The sequence below is a fragment of the Lotus japonicus genome, chromosome 2 (genome assembly GCF_012489685.1).
Source record: "Lotus japonicus ecotype B-129 chromosome 2, LjGifu_v1.2".
NCBI classification, from domain to species: domain Eukaryota; kingdom Viridiplantae; phylum Streptophyta; class Magnoliopsida; order Fabales; family Fabaceae; genus Lotus; species Lotus japonicus.
Window position 1 is genome coordinate 72,803,998 of NC_080042.1, and position 21,885 is coordinate 72,825,882.

The 21,885-nt window shown below is 33.4% G+C and overlaps 3 protein-coding genes, 1 long non-coding RNA gene and 1 pseudogene across 6 annotated transcripts; 1 reads left to right on the forward strand and 4 right to left on the reverse strand.

Moving 5' to 3' along the window:
* Positions 1-227: 227 nt before the first annotated feature.
* Positions 228-4,047, reverse strand: LOC130739379 (zinc finger BED domain-containing protein RICESLEEPER 2-like). Its single transcript, XM_057591649.1, has 5 exons — positions 3,838-4,047; positions 3,681-3,727; positions 860-2,695; positions 681-743; positions 228-577 (listed from the first exon to the last, which is right to left on the reverse strand). The coding sequence occupies exons 3-4, from the start codon at positions 2,640-2,642 to the stop codon at positions 685-687; spliced, it is 1,842 nt and encodes a 613-aa protein (XP_057447632.1). The 5' UTR covers positions 2,643-2,695; positions 3,681-3,727; positions 3,838-4,047; the 3' UTR covers positions 228-577; positions 681-684.
* Positions 4,048-4,170: 123 nt separating this feature from the next.
* On the reverse strand, positions 4,171-4,581 carry LOC130737004 (uncharacterized). Its single transcript, XM_057588776.1, has one exon. It carries the CDS (start codon positions 4,579-4,581, stop codon positions 4,171-4,173), a length of 411 nt encoding a protein of 136 aa, XP_057444759.1.
* Positions 4,582-5,770: 1,189 nt separating this feature from the next.
* Positions 5,771-8,571, reverse strand: LOC130739381 (reticulon-like protein B16). 3 transcript variants are annotated; one of them, XM_057591652.1, is made up of 6 exons: positions 8,337-8,571; positions 7,993-8,075; positions 7,483-7,663; positions 7,255-7,396; positions 6,461-6,530; positions 5,771-6,010 (listed from the first exon to the last, which is right to left on the reverse strand). In XM_057591652.1, exons 2-6 carry the CDS (start codon positions 8,027-8,029, stop codon positions 5,844-5,846), a joined length of 597 nt encoding a protein of 198 aa, XP_057447635.1. In that variant the 5' UTR covers positions 8,030-8,075; positions 8,337-8,571; the 3' UTR covers positions 5,771-5,843. The 3 variants fall into 3 exon arrangements, with proteins under 3 accessions (XP_057447635.1, XP_057447633.1, XP_057447634.1); XM_057591650.1 differs by having other exon boundaries at positions 8,348-8,570; XM_057591651.1 differs by lacking the exon at positions 8,337-8,571 and having other exon boundaries at positions 7,993-8,330.
* A 791-nt stretch (positions 8,572-9,362) lies between these two features.
* LOC130739380 (expansin-A1-like) lies at positions 9,363-11,749 on the reverse strand (annotated as a pseudogene).
* Positions 11,750-13,813: 2,064 nt separating this feature from the next.
* Positions 13,814-17,229, forward strand: LOC130739382 (uncharacterized). The gene is made up of 4 exons (XR_009019860.1): positions 13,814-14,560; positions 15,156-16,016; positions 16,698-16,742; positions 16,827-17,229. It is a non-coding gene; the product is annotated as an uncharacterized LOC130739382 (long non-coding RNA).
* Positions 17,230-21,885: the final 4,656 nt, after the last annotated feature.

Genomic DNA, 21,885 nt, shown 5'->3' on the forward strand with positions numbered 1-21,885 from the left:
TCGAAGTCCTCTACTTGATTGTGTAATATGTGGGACCGTAAAGATCCATTTGAATTTTGGAATATGCCTAAACTTGGGGTGATTATGATACTTGTATGCAAAACCAAAACAATCAAATGGAGTTTGAGTACCATTTGAATATTAGAAAAAAATAAATTATACCATAATGTTATAAGGTAAAGTACTCTGCAAATCGAAGAAAAGTAAGAGGATTGCATACTAAAATATGAAATACAAACAAGCTTAGTCATTACTTAAAATAAACAAAACCAACCTGCTTCATGTTCATACATTTTGGTGCTTTTCAACTTCAGTCAGTAAAGATAAAGTAAAGAACAGCTACAATGATAAAATGTCAAAGTAAAGATAAGTACGACAACAGAACTTAAGTTCAAAAGACACAGAAACTTCAAATTACAAAATCATCTCAAATCCATTACTTCAATTCTTCATATACCAAAAAATAAGCAATTAACTAACAAGCAGCTCCACTTCGAATATCCTCAACTGCAAAACACAAAGTGCTTCAGTGTTCCTCGTAGTCTGCTCTTCTCAAGTTCATTACTTCAAATAGTTTCTGCAATGTTCCAAAAAAAGAAAATGTGTTACATAAACTAATGAAATAAAAAACTAACCAACGAAACAACACTTAAAAATGGATGAGGCATAAAAGTTTTGACCTTGCTATTGCCATGGGCTTTGATATTCATCATCATCCTCAACCTCCTCGAGTCTTATGATTCCTGGCAAGACCAGTAAAGTAGTTAAAGAATATGAAGTATTTATCATCGAAAGATGTAAACTGATCTAATATGAAATAACAAAATAAAACCAGGAGGTTACAGTTGAATTTTCAGACCTGCACCAGATAGCTCCGCTTCATCTTCTGGACCTTGAGAATCACCAACCTTTGTACTGGACTTCAACCAACTTTGGACGCAAATCAAAGCCTCAGCTGTGGTGTCACTCAATAAACTACGAAATTCATCAAGAACACGACCTTCAGTGTTAAATGCATACTCCAATGATACAGTTGATACTGGAATAGCTAATATATCTCTAGCCATCCGGGAAAGAACATAATACTTTGTTGTGTTGCCTCTCCACCACCCCAAAATGTCAAATCCATTAAAACCATCCTCAAGATCATCATTCAAATATCTGTCTAACTCGTTCTTTATAAGCCCAGTTCGCTTTCCCTTTACCCTTAATTTGAACTTATCTAACAAATTAACATTTTCACTGTTATCATCATGCCCAACTTGTGATTGGGAGGTAACATGCGATGATAAGTCCCCAGCATCACAAGCATCAGGGGGAAAAGGATACAGTGCCTCATACTTAGCAAACAACTCTTCTAAGAGATCAATCAAGTTTTTCAGTATCTCTTTGTACTCATCTGGACCATACACATGACTAAAACAAAACTCAATATACTCCAATTTATACCGTGGGTTAAGGACAACAGCCACCAGCAAGAGATAATTTAAATTTCCATTGATGTCCCAATATTTGTCAACTTCAGTTTTCACATTTGTTGCCATCCTTTGTAACCCCAAGTCATCACTTTCCATCCACTTACTCAACGTATATAGGGCTTGATATAGATGACGGAAAAAGATGTCAGCAGTGACATGCCACGATCTAGAGAATGCAAGTATAGTATCATGAAAAATCTTCAAAAGTTTCACCAAGATACGAACTTGATTCCAATCATCATAATTTGGAGGCCCCCCATCAGTTTCAAGGGCACTTAGATAAGAGGGATCATCACTTTCAAGGCGAGTGAATGCTTTTTCAAACTTTTCAGCCGCTTCCAACATTAGGTAGGTGGTATTCCAATTAGTTGGCAGATCAAGTATTAGGATTTGATTGGTGGGTAAATTTTCCAATTGGACACACCTCTTAAACGAAGCCAAACCAGTAGACGATGACATCAAATACCTACAAGAAGCCCTGATCTTGCCAATAGAGGAATCTAGTTTCTTCATCTCGTCACAAACAATTGAATTCAAGAGGTCAACAAAACATCTTAGATGCATGCACTCCCCTTTCAAGATGGTATTACCATTCCAATCACTTATACTCCTAACCAAATATGGTATAGTGCTGTCAGCAATAGACTTATCCACCGTTATAGTGCTAATCTTGACAATCCCCCAATCTTTTAGGCATTCCTTTAAAGGTTCCCCTATGCTTTCCCCTTCACGGTCAGGAATCACACCAAAACTCAATATCTTTTTATGCAAATCCCATCCCTCATCAATAAAATGAGCAGTCACACACAGATAAGTCATGTCTTCAATTGAAGTCCAAGTATCAATTGTCAAAGAAACCATTTGAAGGTTGGAAGACAACATAGATTTCAATTTTTCTTTCTCCTCTTCAAACAACTGTATGCAATCTCTTTCAACATCCTCCGCGGAAGGAATTTCAAATTGAGGTTGCATAACCTTCAGTAAATTTTGAAGTCCAGGTTTCTCAACAGACGTGAACGGCAGTCCATCAATAATTATCATCTTTAAAAGACCATCTCTGCATTTTTCTTGATCAAATTCCACAGGCTCCATATCAAGATCACCCTCAAAGTCCAGATCCTCCATAGTATCAAGACCATCCTCAAATTGAATTCCAACTGCCATGGTTTGCTTCTTATCAACTTCACTATCTGGGATCTTTATATAAGCTTTCAAATCTGTTACAGAAATTATTTGTCATCATTGATTTTCTTTGTGCAGTTTCTTGAAGAAGAAAGCCAAGAATAAAATACTTTTGCAAGTTCTAACTCCGTTGTTAGCAATTCTACCGTTGTGAATTCGGTATTCATTTTTCTATAGAAGATTGTGCAGTACAATTATGAACAAGTGCTGGATTTATAACAAACAATTCATGTAAAGAATAATCAATCAGCATTGATATTTAAAGTCGTACGAATAGAACTCTCCATTTTTTTTAATTTCCTCTTTCTTCATGGCTTATTCCGGGGAGTTGGAGGAGCAGCTGAGGGATTTATATATAGATATGGTTATATAATATGATAAATTAAGATTTTTATATATGAAGAGTTCCATTAAAATAAGAAAAACTTGTTGATTCTTACAGAGAATTATATAGAACTTCCTACAGAAACAGTTAATAAAAAAAGCCAATCGGTGACTGATTCCAACACTATGATTACTAGTGCTCCTTAAAACCAGAAACACAACCCTGCTATTCTAATGAAAAAAGAAAGTAACTACTAACTACTGGATTTAATACTCAACATGTATCAACTTATTTGCCGAATAACGTACATATCAAAACACAGGTTCAAACCAAGTTTATCTTCAAGCAAGGCGAGCACAACTAAGCTAAGAACAAAACAAAACAAAGTTGCGTTTTCTAGTAAATAAGCTCCAATAAACCTGTATCCAAACAGGCTCAGTATCTTCTATCAAGGCTAGCACTACTAAGCTAAGAACAAAACAAAACATAGTTGCATTCTGAATGAAACAATCACCAAAAAAACAAAACCGAAATCCCTAATAAATAACCACCACCAACACCAACAACAAGAGTAAAGAAATGAACACAACCAGGTCATACAGCAAAAACACTCCACAATCATCACTCATAAAGCAGATAACACAGCACCCAAACAAAACGCAAAAGAAACAGTAAATCAAGTTTAGGAACCTAACCCTTTCTTGCAATACGATCTTCCTCCGTCGAATCAATCAGTGATAACCTGCAACGAGCAAGTAAGTAACAGTAAAGTCGTAAACGTGAATCGCATCACAGCATAGAAATCGAAAAAATGGGGAAAATAGTTGTAAGCAGAAATGTTGAGAGAGAAACCGTGGCAGTCGCAGTCGCAGTCGCAGAGATGAACGGGAGAGAGGGAAGCCACCGGAGTGAAGGAGGCAACAGCGGCAGCGTTAGGGTTTCGAGAGCTGAGAGAGTGAAATGCGTGTTGTTTCTTGCTTTTATAGTGAGCTTCTAGTTATGGTTCTATGGAGTCCCTTCGGTTCCGTTCGGTTTGGTGTTTCCCGCTGTTTATTTTTTCCCATTTCGTCGGGTTAGCACGATAAGACCCGAACCGATGAAATATAACTGTCGGGTTGAAGAACTTATTTTTTTAAAGATAATTTTTTTTTTTACATCGGAAAATTAAAGCAAAACAATGAAAAGCTACAAGGCTAACAAATCCCTAGCCAAGATGAGATTAAGCTGGGAAGGAGGATCCTCCAGCAGAGTGAACATACATTGACTATCCGATCCCAAGTGCGCAAGGCAATCCGCAACCATATTAGCATCCCGAGAAATATGAAGAAGCTGGATTCTCCAATCCCTCATTAGAAACTGCTGGACTTCCTGGAAGTCAGAGGCGAACTCATGGAACTTCCCCCGCTGATGATGAATGACAGTAACAATCTCCAAGCAATTAGCTTCGCAAATAACATCTCTCAAACCCATATCCCACAGAAGCGTAAGACTTGCCTTCAGCGCCAAAATCTCAGCAAACATAGGGCTGCCTCCAACCTTTCCCTCCATAAAACCAAACGACAAAGTCCCGGAAGCTCCCCTAACGACACCACCCATACCCTTACGTTGGGTTTCAATGTAAAGTTATCTTATCATATTTCGTTTCAAAAAAAAAAGTTATCTTATCATATTCCAATTTAATATTTTTGTGACCAACGAGGTGTAGCACAACTAGTAGATAGTTAGGCTTCTTAAGCATCTAATCCAGAGTTTAATTCTTGTGCGATGCGCATAGAGAAACATTTGTTGGAAGAGACCTACATACTTAATGTCGCTTAAACTCTATATGTCACCACTATTATGCACCCTCAACCACCACCTCCATTGTTAAGATTTCCTCTATATGGGCTGTCACCCTCTACTATATCAAAAAAAAAAAAATTCCTCTATAACTATCACTCAACTAGATTCATTGTTTTTTCTTTAATAAAAAAATATTAATTTATTTTTCTGAAAGGAACCATATCCTTTGGCACCTGACCACACGACGCCTTCCAGTGTTGCAACAACTCAACACTCAGGACCTCTACCATCTTCTCCATGGACCCTCTACCATTTTACCACCTCAGCCTCCACCCTCCTCCAATTTTGCTTTACACCCTCCATTGTCATTGCCACCTAGCGTCCGCCACTACTATCACCACCACTTTACAAAAGGGTAACTTTGGCATTTGTATATGATTATATCATCATATGATTGCCTCCTATGAGCATTAAATTAATATTGGATAAGATAATAGTTCATTATCCTCATATACTTTATTGCCATCAAAATCTACTTTCTTTTCCATCATTATCCTATCTCGAACACCAAACAAACCATAGTTCATTTCAAACTCAAAGTGTTTTAAAACGAACTTAATTCCATAAGTTCATATATATTTAAACTTACTAATAAATATTTAGTCTATATAATTACTTAATTTCACTAAGTGTACATTACACAATCATTTATTTAAAGAAAAATCTATTTTGATGTATATAGTTTTATTTTATAAATATATACTAAAATAAAATAAAAAATTTGTACATCGGAAAATATACTAAAATAAATATTTAAGTATAAGTAATATTTTTAGATATATAAAGTTTAATTCAAATTAAATTCTCAATTCTCAAAAATCCTCAAACTCAGTCAATTCTCAATTTAGAAGCGCAGAGCATAAAACAGCTGCCGCAGTTAGCTCGAGCAACATCTAAACTACAAAATTGCCCCCTAAATGTACGAGGCAAAGTGCTAGCAAGATGCTAAATAGCTCAACAATAAGAAGGCAGAGTTACTTTACACACATGAAACATAAATAGGAAGGCCTTGGAAATCAAGACTCTTTGTCTTTTGATACATTATGGGGCAGTCTGTTGAAAACACTTTCATCTACTATTCTATAATGTTTTGAAAATTGGTGGTGTAAAATTCCACAACATTTATCTACATAATTTCCATATTTCCTGTACAGCGCGGGGATCGTAATCATCATGAGGGATCCTGTCAACATTGAAGAGCAAGAATGTAAGTTAAAAAATTACAATAGCTTTACAAATGCTTTTCACAAAAGCCAGCTGCCAAAATGATTCTTAACAGCACATAACACGCTAGATTGAGATGTCAATTAGAAGTTAGAACTAGTGACAAAGCATGTGACCTAAATTAAAAGCACAGGATCATGTGTGTGCAAACATACAATCAGGAAAGCATGAAGATGCAATGAAACTATTGAGAGGGGTTACATTGTAGAGTTGGACACAGATGACTGCTATGGTGACTCATGACAAGCCAAACAATAGAAGAATATTGATAGGAAGGTCAAAGGTTCAAGAAAATAACATAAAAAAGATTTAGTGCAGAATATACTACACATTAGTGAGAAAGGAGGTACCGATTACAGACATCACAAACTGCTTTTATATTTTAATAGGATGGACGATGTAAGCATACCGATATATGCGAGTGTGAAGAAGGAGAAGTAGCTGCCAATGACAGACAAGAGCCACAAACAAACCACCACCTGTCAAGTAGACAATTGACAACGAAGTATCTCTTCAGCACAATATTAAGAATTATAATGATCCCATTTCTAAATGTATAGCAAAATAAAACTTAAAGACAGTAATAGACCATGAATTGAATATATAATATAACAGAACATGTCACCACCAGATATTGTTGAAAAAACAAATGATAAATTTGAGGGAAATACTTCAACAGAGCAGATCCTATACACATACAACTAGCTCACACATTGCGCAAGCCCATCCCGAGTTATATGTCATCCCTATTAAACTTTACTAGCACATTCCTTCTAGAAAATCTGACGTGGGAATAGACCATAAAGCCCAAAAGAGGCCTATAATCTGATCCACATTAGGCCTAGCTTGCATTTGGCTCAAACTAGATCTACTTACTAAATAAATTAAGTCAATGTTTTTTTAAAAAGTCTATTTAGATAAAGAAGTCAAGCTTTTAGGCCAACAAAATATGTTTTAAGCTTGATGGACGCCTATTTAAATAAAAATCATCATCATCATCTTCAATATCTTCAAATAATATACTTGTTGGCCTATTTAAAAGCTCCATAATAAAATAGGTTTTAAGGCCAAGATGGGCTTTCAAGAAGGTAACAACAAGCCTTAGAAAAAGGCCTAACGGAGCCCATTACATCACTAATTATTTAGATCGCAGTTACCCAAAGCCACAATTCCTAAAACGCAGAAGCCTCAAGCAAAACTAACCTTAAAAAATACTCTAAAATCTTTGCCAATAGTGATGTCATGAGCTATAAGGAGCACATTATTGATTTTGACCCGAAACGAAGCTGCTACATTATTAACCATCTCCTCTGACACAACTAGTTCAGGTAATGTTGGTGCTTGTCTGCATGAAGAGAAAGGGATGACCAATGACTTAGTGTTAAGCATGACAAAAACATAAAACAAGCAGAAAATGGTTACTAGCCAAACCTATTTCTAAAGGCAGCATAGTTAGCATGCAGAAACAATAGTACGATCAAAATCAGCAAGACATCTGAACAAATCGTTAAAAATGGTAAACCAGTCCACTCTAGCAGGATCCAGGCAACTGTTGCAACAAGAATGACACCCAAGGAAACAGGCCACCGTTTCCACAGTATAACATCAGCAACTACAATAGAGACAAAGGAGAGCAAAGATAAGAACATGTTAAACCATACTAAATCCAAGAGAAAAAAAAAGTCATCCTTGCAGCGTGATCCTTTTCAGCAAAATTTTCCAATTTTGTAAATTTAAATAGAATTTAAAAACGACTTCTTAGCTTATTTGAATCAGATTTCACATAAGAAACCAAAAGCAATTTTCAACCAAAACACTTTTCAATCCAAAACACTTTAAAGTGTGTTTGAGTGTGTCTAACTTTCTATATAACCCCATTAAAATGAATGCATATCATGAACAAGACAATTGGCGAAAACTGATCAGGAAGTTGGAACATACCAAAGGCAGTAGGAACCTGAGTGTCTGACTCAGACATGAAATTAACTCTCCAAATGAAAATCTACCAACCAGATTGCCCAGACCTGAATACATAACAACAAACTTAACTGAATTACCATACAACAGACTTCACAAGTATATAACATCAAAATCAATGTTCAAAATTCAGTTATCTCTTGTGCCAAATCACAAGTTCACAACAACCTTGCACAAATCCAATTCAGGCAAAACATAAGCACCCCCATGCAATTTTACAACAAACAATTGCCAATTAAATGATTCAAACATGAAAACCCTAAAATCTGATATGTGAAAAAAAAAAATTGAAACTTGGAACTAAATACATGGTTTCTACCACGAAGATCTGAGGGGAAATCACGGGACGACAGTGACGAGGCGAGAACGCAAAGCGAAAGGGAGAAAGGGAATCAAAGTGAAACCCTAAAATTGATTGATGAGAACAAGAACGAAACAAAATAGGGTTCGGTATGATTGGATAGAAACAAAGAACTCAAGTCAAGTAGTTCTAGCCGACATGACAAGTATTTCAAAATACTGTTTTTGTTTTTGTGTTGTTGTTGCTAGATTTGGATTCAAAGACACCTTAAACAATAAATAACTTAGGAAATTATTTAATAAAATAATTTTAGTTGTTTGAATATGTATTTCATTTTCCACTAAAAACCATTCTACATTTTTTTTCATTTGTCTTGGAGTATAACTTCTAGAAGATAAGTTTAATTGGATCTATATTAGGTTTTGGAACATTGATGTGATTAAGATAAATTGTGTACACACAATGAAAATTGTAACATCTTCAAAAATCTATGCAACGAGAAACCATACAAGTGTGCACTCTAGGTTAGGATCTTCCTCTCCTTCTCCATCTCTATAATTGAGCTCTTGATGGGTAGACTGCGCAGCTAAAGTTCAAGAGAGGAGATGAAATCTTAACCATATATATAATAGTAACTCTAGTTTCTATCCATCATAGGTCTTAAGGCCACTTGCTTAATTGCTTGGTCCTACACCACTTATCAATTGATTAAACTCATAATGGATTAAATAATTACATGGATTTCTAGGGAAAATACTAAGTTATTCATTCAACATGTTTTATTAAATTAAAATCCACAACCGATATAAGTCAACCTAGAAAGTTTTAAGAAGACATTGAGCATATATTTATTTTGTTGTTCGTGAAAACCTCAAATTTTTTGTATGAGAAAAGTTGAAATTTTGTTACGTTGGATTTAACATAGATAAAAGAAGTAAGATAAATCAATTATTTAACGTAAAAAAAAAAAGATAAATCAATTAGGTTAGGTTAGGTTAGTTGTTTTTTTTTTGACAGCATAGGTAAACAGAAGTAGTGAAGAACCCTTGACACTTAGCATTTAAATTAAGACACCAAGATCTGAAAAATATCTGGTAATCTAAATAAAAATATACTACGATACAGGGACTAAACCATATCTTAGCTGTGGCCCAGTTATGGCTTAGATATCCTTTTCACATCAATCTCTTTGACCAAAAAAAAAAAAAAAACATCAATCTTATGATACCACTATCGGATGCCATGAAAGGATCGATGCATATTACATATGTGTTTGGATAACAGTTGAGTACAAATATAAACGAACTCTCATCTCCATTCATGAGAAAAATTTCGTTTAATTCTTGTTTCGAAGTGGGTGCCAATGTCTATTTGCTTTGCTGCAGCATTAACAGATATCCAAACATAAGAAGGTGGGTTAGTAGCGAAACTGCCTTCCAGTGTAGGTCTGTCCAAAGGCCCAACTTGGTGGGGCAACATTGAATGAGACCACACTATGGCCATTACTAGTGGTGACTAAAAAGGAAAGGCTCTGTCCATTCAGGTAGGAGTTGCTCTGCCAGTTTTGGCCCCAGTTCCTTGACATGGCTTGCCATCTAGTTCTTGAACCTTTGATGGCCACAGCATGCACATCACCAGCACCTCCGACATTAGTCACAAGGACTAAATTGAAGTAAGAATGGCCATTGATGGTGAACCTGATTCCACCTCTTCTTCTGCACCTTACCCTTCAAAAATCCATGCATGAAGGAAAAAAATGTTAGCTTCAAAGGCCAAACATATAGTACTAGATTAATCATATATCTGCACAACTTACACTTGCATACTCCTTATAGGTATACATACATCTTCATGCAAGTCATTTAATAATGTGACCCTCTCTTTAAAAGTGTGCACACAACTCTTTATTTTGCAATAAGATAAGAATAATAATAAATGTTCATCCATGTATCAATCTCACTCACACACAAAAAGAGATAGGATAAGAAGAGAGAAAAATGAGAGATATGAGAGTATTTGCATATAGAGCTAAGAAAAAAAAATTGAAAAAAAAATAGAGAGAAGAAAAAGTGAGGTGTGTATGAATTAAAATCCTAAAAAAAAAAAACACTGAGACCACTAACAGATGTTTGGAGGTATGTTGAATAATGTTCCAACTTCCAAAGCACTTTAGCTAAGACACTACATATTTAGCTTCTGAATTAACACAGTTTTAGGGGTTGGTACTGGTATTATGTTTATATCAACTTTTCTTTCATAAGAAACAATTATGAAACTCATAAGTTACCTAGTGAAGTTTGTCCCCAAAAATCGGTTATGCAAACATGTACTAAATGTGATTGCTGAACTCTGCTACCAAACATGCACTAAATTATTACCTTCTGTAAGCTACAGGAACAATACCAGCTCTATACTGGGCAATGTGCTGGAAAACAGGCTGAGAAATATCAAAATGGTGTTTGGGAGGGTCACACCAACTCCCAGGTGGGCAGAAATTAGTGGCAGTGACTACAATGGAGCCAGGGAGGCACCATTTTGGGTCATTTACACATTTAATTTCATAGCATGCACCACAGCTCAAGCCATTGTTGAATAAGGCAGTGCTAAGTGCTGCTGTATTAGTCCCATAACCTTGACTGTACAAGTTTCCATACCCACAAGCCCCACCTGCAATTTGAGATATATAGTTACATATGCAGCAAGTATAGAATCTCAAGCACAACTTGACAAACATAATTGTTACTTGTTACATTATGTTAATCAGTTTATATTTCCTCATAATCAATTCAGACACTCAAAGCTACTCAGAAAAACTACTTCCCATAATAGATCTTGGCTTTAGATTCGATTTCAGAAAGATTTACAAACATGTACTTAGTTAAGGTTGTGTAAAGTGCACACATACCCATTGTCCCAGAAGCATCACTGCCACCATAGAAGGTGGCATGTGCATTAGTCCAACCTCCACTGCTCTTCCCATTGCCATGTCCATGAACAAATGAGACAATGGAGATGAATCCCACAAGAAGAAAGCCAATTAGATGAGCCATTTTCCTGCATGAATGTAGCAGAGGAGTATTCACACACAGTTCATAAGTAATGTTATACACAAGTGGAGCAGTTAATACTCCCTAAGTTGAAACAGAACATCCAAAAAGGAAGGAAAGACATGAGGGAAGACAATTTAATTACAAGAAGCTGAACCTTGAAAGGAGTTGTTTGAGGAAATGGAGGGTGAAATGGAGATGGAATAAATAGAGGCTCAGTCAACATCAAACCTGACACAGTTGAGCTGTTGGGACCATGCAAATGCAGAAAATTGTGAGGGGGTAAGCGGCCTTGGGACTCTGTTTTATGGAAACTGTGCTTTTTAACTGGGAACAAAGCATTTCACCATACAAATGGGTCAAATGGAATCATTGTAAGGCTTGAAAGGGCTCAATTTGGAATCATTGTAATTTTAGAGGTATTTATTGACTAGTGTACTGCATTAGTTGCAACTTGCAAGAATTAATATTACAGAAAATGATTATTTAGAATCTTTTTTCTTTTTTTTTTTGGTACAATAGAATCTTTTTTCAATGAAATATTTAAACTTTTCTAACCAATTTTCCTAATAATTAACCATCTTAAATATAAAAGAAGGTATTGGATTTGACATTAAATGTTAAGAGATTAATATAAAGATACTCCCTTCGTTCTTATTTAACTGTCTAGGAAGAGAAGAAACACACATATTAAGGAGTGCAATTAATTTTGTTACTTTTCATAAAAGTATTTTTTATTTCCTATTTCACCCTTTAAAATATATATTATCTTTCCTCATTTATTGTTCCTGCAAGGGCATTTCTTAGAAAAACATAATTTAATGCTCTTTTGAAACTCTAAGTGGACAGATATATATATATGAATAAATTTTTTTCTTCAAAGTGGGCGGTTAATAAGGAACGGAGGGAGTACAATATAAGTTTTTTTCCTCAATAAGTTGATTCTATTATTTCTTAAGTGAAGAAGTGATTTTTTCCCCTAAGTATCATTTTAACCAATAGATATGTGAGAGACTAATCTTATAAAGTATCATCAAACACTAAAGTGAAGACCCCTCTCAATTTTATTTTATTTTGAACTCAGAACCACATTCTTAAAAAAAAAAAAGTCTCTTCCACTTAGACCAACAAATTGTTAGTAAGTAGATAAGCGGTTAATGTTATTTTAGTTTATCTTACAAATATTATGAATTCTCTTAAAAGTTTATTGATTAAGGCACGACATATGAAAAAACTTATTTGAGTTATAGAAAAGCGTATAAGCAAGTATTTGGTTAAACTTTATGAAATAACTTATAAACTATCTATAAATTGTTTTAAACTTATTCTTATAAACTACTTAAATTAGCTTATAAATAAACGGTTGTACATTTAATTAGTTGTTTTGAACTTAGTTCAATAAACTTATTGATCCTGCCGAAATATGAGCCTCAACCCAACAACTCACCTTACCTGACCATCATCACCTATTATGATGAAACACTACACTGGCACTGCATACCCCAGCCATCGTTCACATGATGACCAGAACTAGGTGCTCATGATCCTGTCCAGATACAAGTCATAACCCAAACACCCCTTTACTTGACCAACACCGCCTATTATGGGAGAGCACGATAGTATGTATCTATCGACCACCGTTGGCATGAAAACAGGTAGTATGGTGCACACCATGAGATTTACATATCGGGACTCATAGAGTCTCAATCTACCATTCTATCTCTCTCAATTTCAACTAACTAACTGAGTTAGTTCACTTTTTTAATCCTCTAAAATTATAACACGGCTCAACCCATCATGAATTGACTCACTTTTATTTAAAAAGAAAATGGAAATCAATATTGGAAATCAGAAGAATGGGAATGTATCACAACAAAATGTGTTAAGATTAAAAAAAAACTGACTCATGTCTTGCTCTTACATTTAAAAAATTAAATTTTTATTGATTAAAAAATAAAACACAAGGAGGAAAAGTAGCAAATTAAAAACTAAAACTAGCTAACTGCATATAAATACAAAGAAGTATAAACAAACGACAGACGTGCCTTCGTTTTGGGCTCCGGACAAACTAGTCTGACGCGCCAAACAATCTGTTGTATTATTCTTCTCACGCTGAACTTGTAAGAATTGCACCTGCAAGAACCTGGGAACCATATATCGGATTCGCTGGAATCAACATCAATACATATCAATCAATACATATATTAAAACAGAATCATTGTAAGAAGTTGTTAGCTGATGTGTCAACTCCACAAATTTTTGACAATATTTTATTCCCCCACCTGAATAAACTGTAATATTTTATTCTCTCACCCCTTATTTTATTATATTTTATTCCATACACCCTCTCTCACCCACTCTGCCATCAATGCGTTTTTTCCTTTTCACCTCCCAACCACCGGTGTCTCTTCTTATTCTTATTTTTTTTGAAACATCCAACTTCCTCATTAATTCCCTTCTTTTCGAAACAACCAAGCTCATCATTAAGTCCTCCTCTGATTGATTGCTTTCTTCTCCTCTTATGTAAATTCCAATTTTTTCAAACCCAAATTAATTATTCCCTTGAACACTTTTCATATTCTCCATGCTCAACTTTCATATAATTGATGGCACCGCCCCTTCCATTATTCCTTTGAACACTTTCAAATTCTCCATGCTCCACTTTCCTGTAATCAATTGCACCGCCCCTTCCAATTTCCCAATTTCCTTCCCACGTCCCATTAATTCATTCATATTGGAATTTTGAATTTTATCTTTCTCTATTTGTGCCCAATGATTATTGATTATTGTTCATTCCCACTATTTTTTCCTTCTGATCAACCACATTCATTTGTTGATTCTACTTCTGTTTTTATAATTCCTGTTGAAATTCAAATGTTTCAACCCTGAAACCCTTCTATATAAAGTCCTTCCTCAACAAACTCACTATGTGCTTTTCAGATTTCAAATTTGAAACAACATTTCAAAATTTCCAATGAATCTCTTCACCTACCTCGGAAGCAAATTCTCTCACTCTCTTTAATGTCCCCTTTTCAAGTCTTTTTCTTCCTCTTTATCTCCATATTAGAACCCTCCCCATGTATCTAGAATCAGAACCCTTCTCCCCAATCCACACAATCAACCGCTTCAAACCCTCCTCTCCTTAAACGCGAATCTGTTTCTCGCAGCTTCATGGACACCATAGGTATATTCTATACTGGTTTTATAAGAAAAGTGTTTCTGGGATTTGCAACAGAACCAATGTTGCAACAAATCCAACCTCACTTGAATTGAACTAAGGGGGTCTAATATTCAGAAGAGGCAAGGAACTGGGTTTGATTTAGATGATAAAGTTTATACACTTTTGTGTTGGCTTCCTTTCTATTATGATTTATGAATTTGCATTTCTTACATGTTTTGTTATGATGGACTATTTCAACACTGTTTTTTACTATGAGATATGGCTATACTGACATGGATTAATCAACTAAGGCTTCATGATGATATGCCCCTCATGTTTTTTTATAATATTGATTGGAGTGATGCTTTGTGACTTTTGCCCATGTTTGGTTTTTCATGTTTGGTTTCATTTCTGTGATTCAGTTCATGCTTTCTTCATCTTTACTAAGACACTAGCTGCCGGAGAAATTGTCTTCTGAAATATGTTTGCTTCACTCTCTTTTTTTCACTGTAGATAATCTTGACATTTTAGGAATGAAAGAGATCGAGTCAACTTATGTAGAGGACGAGTATCCTACATATGCTTATGTTTTATGTGTTTTTCTTCTTTTTATTTTCAGGTTCTTCTCTTATTGAAATAGAAGCAGATTCAGGTGATGTGGAGAAGTGCCAAAGGGAAGGAAAATAACAAGTTTTACTGAACAAAATTAACTTTTGTTAAATATTATGATATCTCAGTTCTCAGCAAATGTCTTCAGAGGAACATGCTTTTGCGTCTTATGGCATTCCTGATCTTTTTAAGGACTGTATAGTTTTCTTACCAAGATTGGTTTTCAAGTTTAGAAATAAAAAATCATCAGTTGGATTTCCAAGCATGTAAAAAAAGAGGTTCATTTTCCATTTCCAGTCTTTTCCAAGCATGTAAATAAACGACATTGTTTTTGAAATGAGATTCTTGATTTGGATGTCTATTGTACTGTATCTTGCATCGTTGAAGTTGTTGTTGGTGTTTAATATCTATGATTTTAGTTATGGTTATGGATGTCTTTGATATTTATGGGTTTTGGTTCAAATGAGGTGTTAGCTAATTGGGTAAGGTGTGGAAATTGATGGGATTTCTTCCCTGGAGTTTTTCAAGATAATCTATTGGATCTGCCCCCCTTATTGTCCAATAAACGATGTTCATTCCCACTAACAGACCCTACTGCCCAATTATTAAAAACCCCAAATTATATTTACATTTTCTTAAACCCTGAAGAAGTCCAAATGTTGCACTGGCTGGATAATTCTATATAAGACCCTTATTAGTTCTCATCTGCTCATCAGTCCTCTTGCCACCCCGTCTTCCTTTTTCTAATCTCTGTTGTTTGAAAAAATTTTGCAATGGCTTTCAAAGTGGATGATGACTTAACAATTGACACATCCTACCCTTCCAATGGAACCGTCACGGTGGAATTATATGCAGGAGTGATTTCTTATAGGTATTCAATTTTAACGTTTCTTATTTTTCATTCTCATTTCTTTACTGTAGTGTATTTTTTTTTTACTGCAGAACTTCCTTCATTCCATCTCTTATTGGTTTCTACCTATAAGGAGGCGTTTGTTTCAAGATTTGGAAAGAGATTCCCGGGAATATGAAGGTTGGGAATGAACATTCCTGTGTTTGTTACAAGATTAGAAACTATGATTCCTGGGTATCAATCATTCACGGGAATAAAATAACTTCCACAATTCCCATGATTTCCTTCATATTGATTCCCATGAAAAAGGTTGGGAATCTTACATTCCCATGGGAAAGATGAATGTAACTTCCCACTTCTCCCACAATTTATCATTATTACCTCTATTTTTAAGTTTTTTTTAATTTTTAAATTAAGAAAAATTTAAAATGTTCACAGGAATACAAAATACTTACCAAACACATTTATAAAATTTACCCAGGAATAACATACCCGGTAATCATATTCCTGGGAATAACATTCCCGGGAATGTGATCTCAAACCTTGAAACAAACGCCCCCTAAGGATTGATGTATATTAGTTTCATATTTGTTTTGTTGGGAAACAATGTCACAAAAGATGAGTGTTTTTTGAAAGTGTTGTTCCTGTGTGTTCTATTTTTACTAATTAGATTTTGTGTTTTTCCCTCTTGCTTTTAATCAGATTAAAATAGCAGGGATGTTCATCTCAAAATCCGAAAATGAGCAGGTCTTATGATTACTTATGTTTTCAAATTACTTAATTTTTGCTAGACATTATATACTTATTAAATTTTTTCCCTAATGTTTTCAGACTCAAGAAAAGGAAGTTGAAGTTGATGGAAATATGAAAGTTGTTGTCCCAGTCAATGGCAACTCTCAGGACTCCCTTCAAGCCGAGGATCATGATTCTCCTCCTTCTAAATGTCTCATCCCTATTGACGCTGAAGCCATTGCAACTGATTTAGCAAGCAGGAAGCCATTAAAGATTGTCAAGGAGAAAATGTATTGTTATTGATATTGCTTTTATTTTTTGATGTATTTTGTTGGTTCTTTGAGCCGTGGTTACCCTTTTAAGATCCTTGATTTAGTTTTTCTTCTTTTCTTTGTTTTCTATTTCAAGTTGCTCTATGAGCTGTGTACCTTGATGTAATGAATGTTTCAACTGATATTATGTTCATCCTTTTGTTTGATGCAATGGTTATAGTTGTCAATTAGTATTATTTTCATTAGATATGTTTTTTTTTTTAATTCATTAGATACGTTTTTTTTTTAAATTCATTAGATATGTTTTAGAGTTATATTTCCAAATCTGTTATCGAATAAACTTTTTACAAAAAGTTGTTTATTTTATCTTTTTCATACGTTCTATCTTTCAATTTTTTCCTATTTTTACGGTAAAATGTAGGTTATCTTTTTTTTTGAAATTAATAAACAAAAAGTTCTTTCTATGTATTTACAATTTCTCTTTGCCATGTTTTATAAAACAAAATCATTATTTATTATATGATTTGCAATGACATGTTTTTTTAAGTTCCCCAATAATTGGAGAAAATCATAACAATTTTTTGTTTCTAAAGAAGTTTTTTTTATGAAATTTAAGTTTTTTGTTATTTGATTAGTTATTGTTTTTTTTTTAAATAAATGAGTAGTAATTGTTCTTTTTTTTCCTGCTTCTATTTATACGTTAATTAAAATATTTATGTTTCTTTATTTTCAATTTATAACTTCTTTCACTTTCAAAAAAAAATTTATAACTTCTTTCCAAAGCTTATCATATCTATTTGATATGACATTGTGTTATTTTTTCCAAAAATAGAAGCAAATCATAACAATATGATTCTGTTGCTATTATAAAATTTCGAATTGTCCCACGATGTATCTTTCTTTACAAACAATTTAATTTTTTCATTGAATCTTTACTCATATCTTTTGGGTTTCCAATAACTTCTCTATTGAATTTTTCCATTGAATTTTTCACTACCCTTTAATCTTCGACTACATAAATGCATTTCAATGGGGGGTGGTTATCCATTAGTATACGTTTGGAATTCCCACATGGTTTAATTTAATTGATTTAGCTTAAGTAGTTCCCAATTAAAGGTTGATTCGTTATTTAAATTTTATATTGGAGTTAGATTTCTTTCGAAAAAAAAAAGACTTATTTTTATTGTTCCTGAAAATTATTTTATAAAATGAGTTGATTAAAAAATTTAATTTAATTTAATTTAATGTTTTAAAATAACTAAACCTGTCTATCGTTTCCTCTGCCTATAGTTTGAGCAGATAATGCAAACTTGAAAATATTTGGTTTTAGTAGATAATGAAAACTTTTTAAGAAGAAATTAATTTTTTTATTGACAAAAATAAAATATTTTAAATCATATAAAAGAATAAATTTTCACTTGATTTAAGTATATTTTTCATAATTTTTAAATGATTTTCTATAGAAGTTGTGCGAAACTTTGCAGGTTATATGAAATTCATTTTGGTTTTATTTTGTTGAATGCTCATCTTTATTTAGTATTTTTATTTTATCAGTTAAAAAATTAACAAATATTGGTTTTAGTATATCAATTTTGTTATGGATCATTGTATTGATACATGCCTAAATAATAAGAGCTAAATCCATTGTACAATGACTACTTTAAACGAATATATGTAAATTATCCTTTGAGCTTCATTATGTCGCTTTATAATTTATCTCAATCTCATGACTTTCTATCAAATTCATTTTTCCCTTTATAAGGACTCCGTTAGTTGATGTGTCTAATACAATATCAAACTTCGTCGTGCAGCGCACGGGAAAAAGCACGGGAATGAACATTTTACAATCAACTACATTAAATTTTTTATTCTTAGAATAAATTCACACTTCAAAGCTATTATTTTTTAATAATAGCAAATTTCCTAAAATTAGAATTAATTTTCTAATAAATTTCAGTAGTAATATTTTTTTATTGATTGTTTAAAATTGGTAAACTGACATTAATAAAAATATAAGATTATAACTAATGTTAAATAAAATTTAAAAATAAATTAAATAATTTTCTGAATAAGTATATACAATTTTAACTAATGTGAATGTAAAATTATGTCACACATTTTGAAAGAAAATACTTTGACATAAAAATTAATATATATAATTTTCATAATTTTTAAAATAATTTTAGGAGTAAATATATATAAAAGTTGTGTGAAATTTTGCGGGTTGTGTGATATTCGTTGTGGTTTTGGTTTGTTGAATGCTCTTTTTTTTTTAGTCTCTTATTATAGCAGCTAAAACATTTGCAAATATTGATTTTAGTATATCAATTTTGTTTTGAATCGTTGTATTGGTACATGCCTAATAATAAGAGTAAAATTTACCGTGCACGGGTAAGAACATTCTACTTGAAATCATTTTCATGTTAAAGGTTCATTTTCGAATAATTTTTTTGCTGCACGGAAAATTTATTTTTAAATAATTTAAGTGCACTGTTAATAATTCTAAGAGAAATTTAGGAGCAATTATATATATCTATGTATTTTGGATTCACTTTGTAAGTCCAGAATCTAATAAATTGAAATATATGTATTTTAATCTTCAAGGCAAAATTCATTTATATGTCACATGTGCAGAATTGGTGATTTTGACTAATTTCTTTTTCTTTTCCAAAATTTTTATATTATTTAAATTGGTGTATGAGTATAAATATTATATGTGTCCGAATTTATGTTTTTTGAATATTTACATCTTTATTATGATTGTTCTTTCATTTTTTATATCTTAAATTGTTTATAATCAAAATAAAAAATTTATTGATGTGTCAAATATAATAATAAACTTCGCCGTGCAGCGCACGGGCAAAAACACTAGTTACTTTAAAAAGCGACAACCACAGTTATTATAGTTAAACAATAAGATAAGCACACAACAATCAATTAAACACAAGCTAGTTTGACTCACTTTAGTTGCTACTCATTGAGTTAAGTGAACTAGAAAAAAAAAACTCATATGATTATATGAGTCTTTATTTTTCAACTCATCTAGAAAATGGATTACCGAACGAGTCGGGATCCCATTTTGATAAACCGTTGCCTAAACATATGCTCGGCTGCCTACAATGGTGTTCCACTGTTCCTATAGCTAAACACACATGTTTGTTTGGCTGGCACGCACGGAAAGGTGCCTGTTGTCATTAAATTCAAACATGTGGTATTTATTTAAATCGATCTATAGGCTCATGGCACCACATAGGTAACAAAAATGCTGTTGAGTCACTAATGTGTGTTACTTTATTAAAGACAATGGCTACTATAACCCATTTATATCAACAGCATAAAAGCTTGGTTACTCGGTGCACATGTGCATTGGTTAATTAGTTAACTTCAAACATCCTTAGTCAAGCATAACACTTCAGGTCTTGTCAACGAAATTTTTCAAAAGGATGGTAAGTTTGATCTGTTACCAATCTTAGATGAGCTTAATTGGTCATGGAAGTCAAGGATCCTTTAATGAATTATTGCCCACCGGAGAGAGAGAGAACGTATCTCTGGGACTAGATTTTGGTGGGACACAATGTCTACGGTTTACATCTCTAGAACGTGATAACTTTCATGAAAATTATCACTACTACAAGTAAAAGTACCCTATGAAGGGTAACAATTAATAATGTAGAGATTTTGGAATCTGATTTGAGGAATAATAAATGAAGCACATAAATCTGAATTCACAATAGTTACTTCCACATCAATGAAATTCGTAAGTGAGATATTCGGTGAGGTGATTGCAATGATTTAGATTTTAGACTAGTACATGTTTGCTTTTGCTTAAATTTTGGAAATTATTTTCTTAAAAATTATTGTAGCTATGATCATTTGCAAATGGACGTTGGCATAACAAGAAATTGTGAGAAGATTTCATTACTGCAATTATATGAAGATTTGCATAAACCTAATGAATGATTCACATTCGTGTAACATGGATCCCACGATTGTGACATGTTTACAAGACCCCACCCCACATTATTTAATTTGTATGCATCTATAAGACTATACAACAACTAATTAATGTTGTTGTGCAGTGAGTACTTCTTCCGTTCTTCGTATCCAAGCTCAAACGTTGTTCCTAATTATTAAACAAAGGGGTGAATGGTGCTCAATCGGCCAACAGTAAATATTTCCATGCTTAAGTTAATAGTAGCAATCATTAAAACCCAATGATCGTGTAGCGTGCTCTCCCCACTCTCTTCCATGGTTGTTAACTGTTTTGATCGTTATATTGAGAGGCACCCACGTATCTAATGCTTTAGTTACTCCCTCCGGCCTCAATTGTAAGCAAAAAAACATGGAAAAATTTTGACCTCAAATATAAGCAAAAATCATAAAATTCAACTCTATTTAATATTTTCTTTCCACAAATACCCTTACACATGCATTTTGTCATTTAATTTGTACAACTTCCTATATTTGTATTACCGAGCCGCTATAACTCATTTTCACACACGTTCCCAAGTTAATTTATGCTTCCAAGTTTCTTACTAGTACTATAAAAAAAAAGACTTACTCCTACACTACTTAAAAATGGCAGCGTCACTTGTACCAAAAGAAAAATTGGCAGCACCACATAATTTGTTTAGCATACCTTCATTTGACTTGGGCACTTGTGATGATGAGGATTTCTCACAATTAATTGTTGAAGATTCATTAGAAGTGGTTCATCTTTGTATGTTTTGATTTTTTACAAGGGAAACATCAAAAGGCATATTACTCTGCACGTTACTGCATTAAATATGTTAGACAATTAATAGTATTATAACGGAACTAAATGCACTCGGTTTAATTTCATTAAATTTTGGTGTTTAAAATTAGAAGGTTACTCCCTTCGGTCC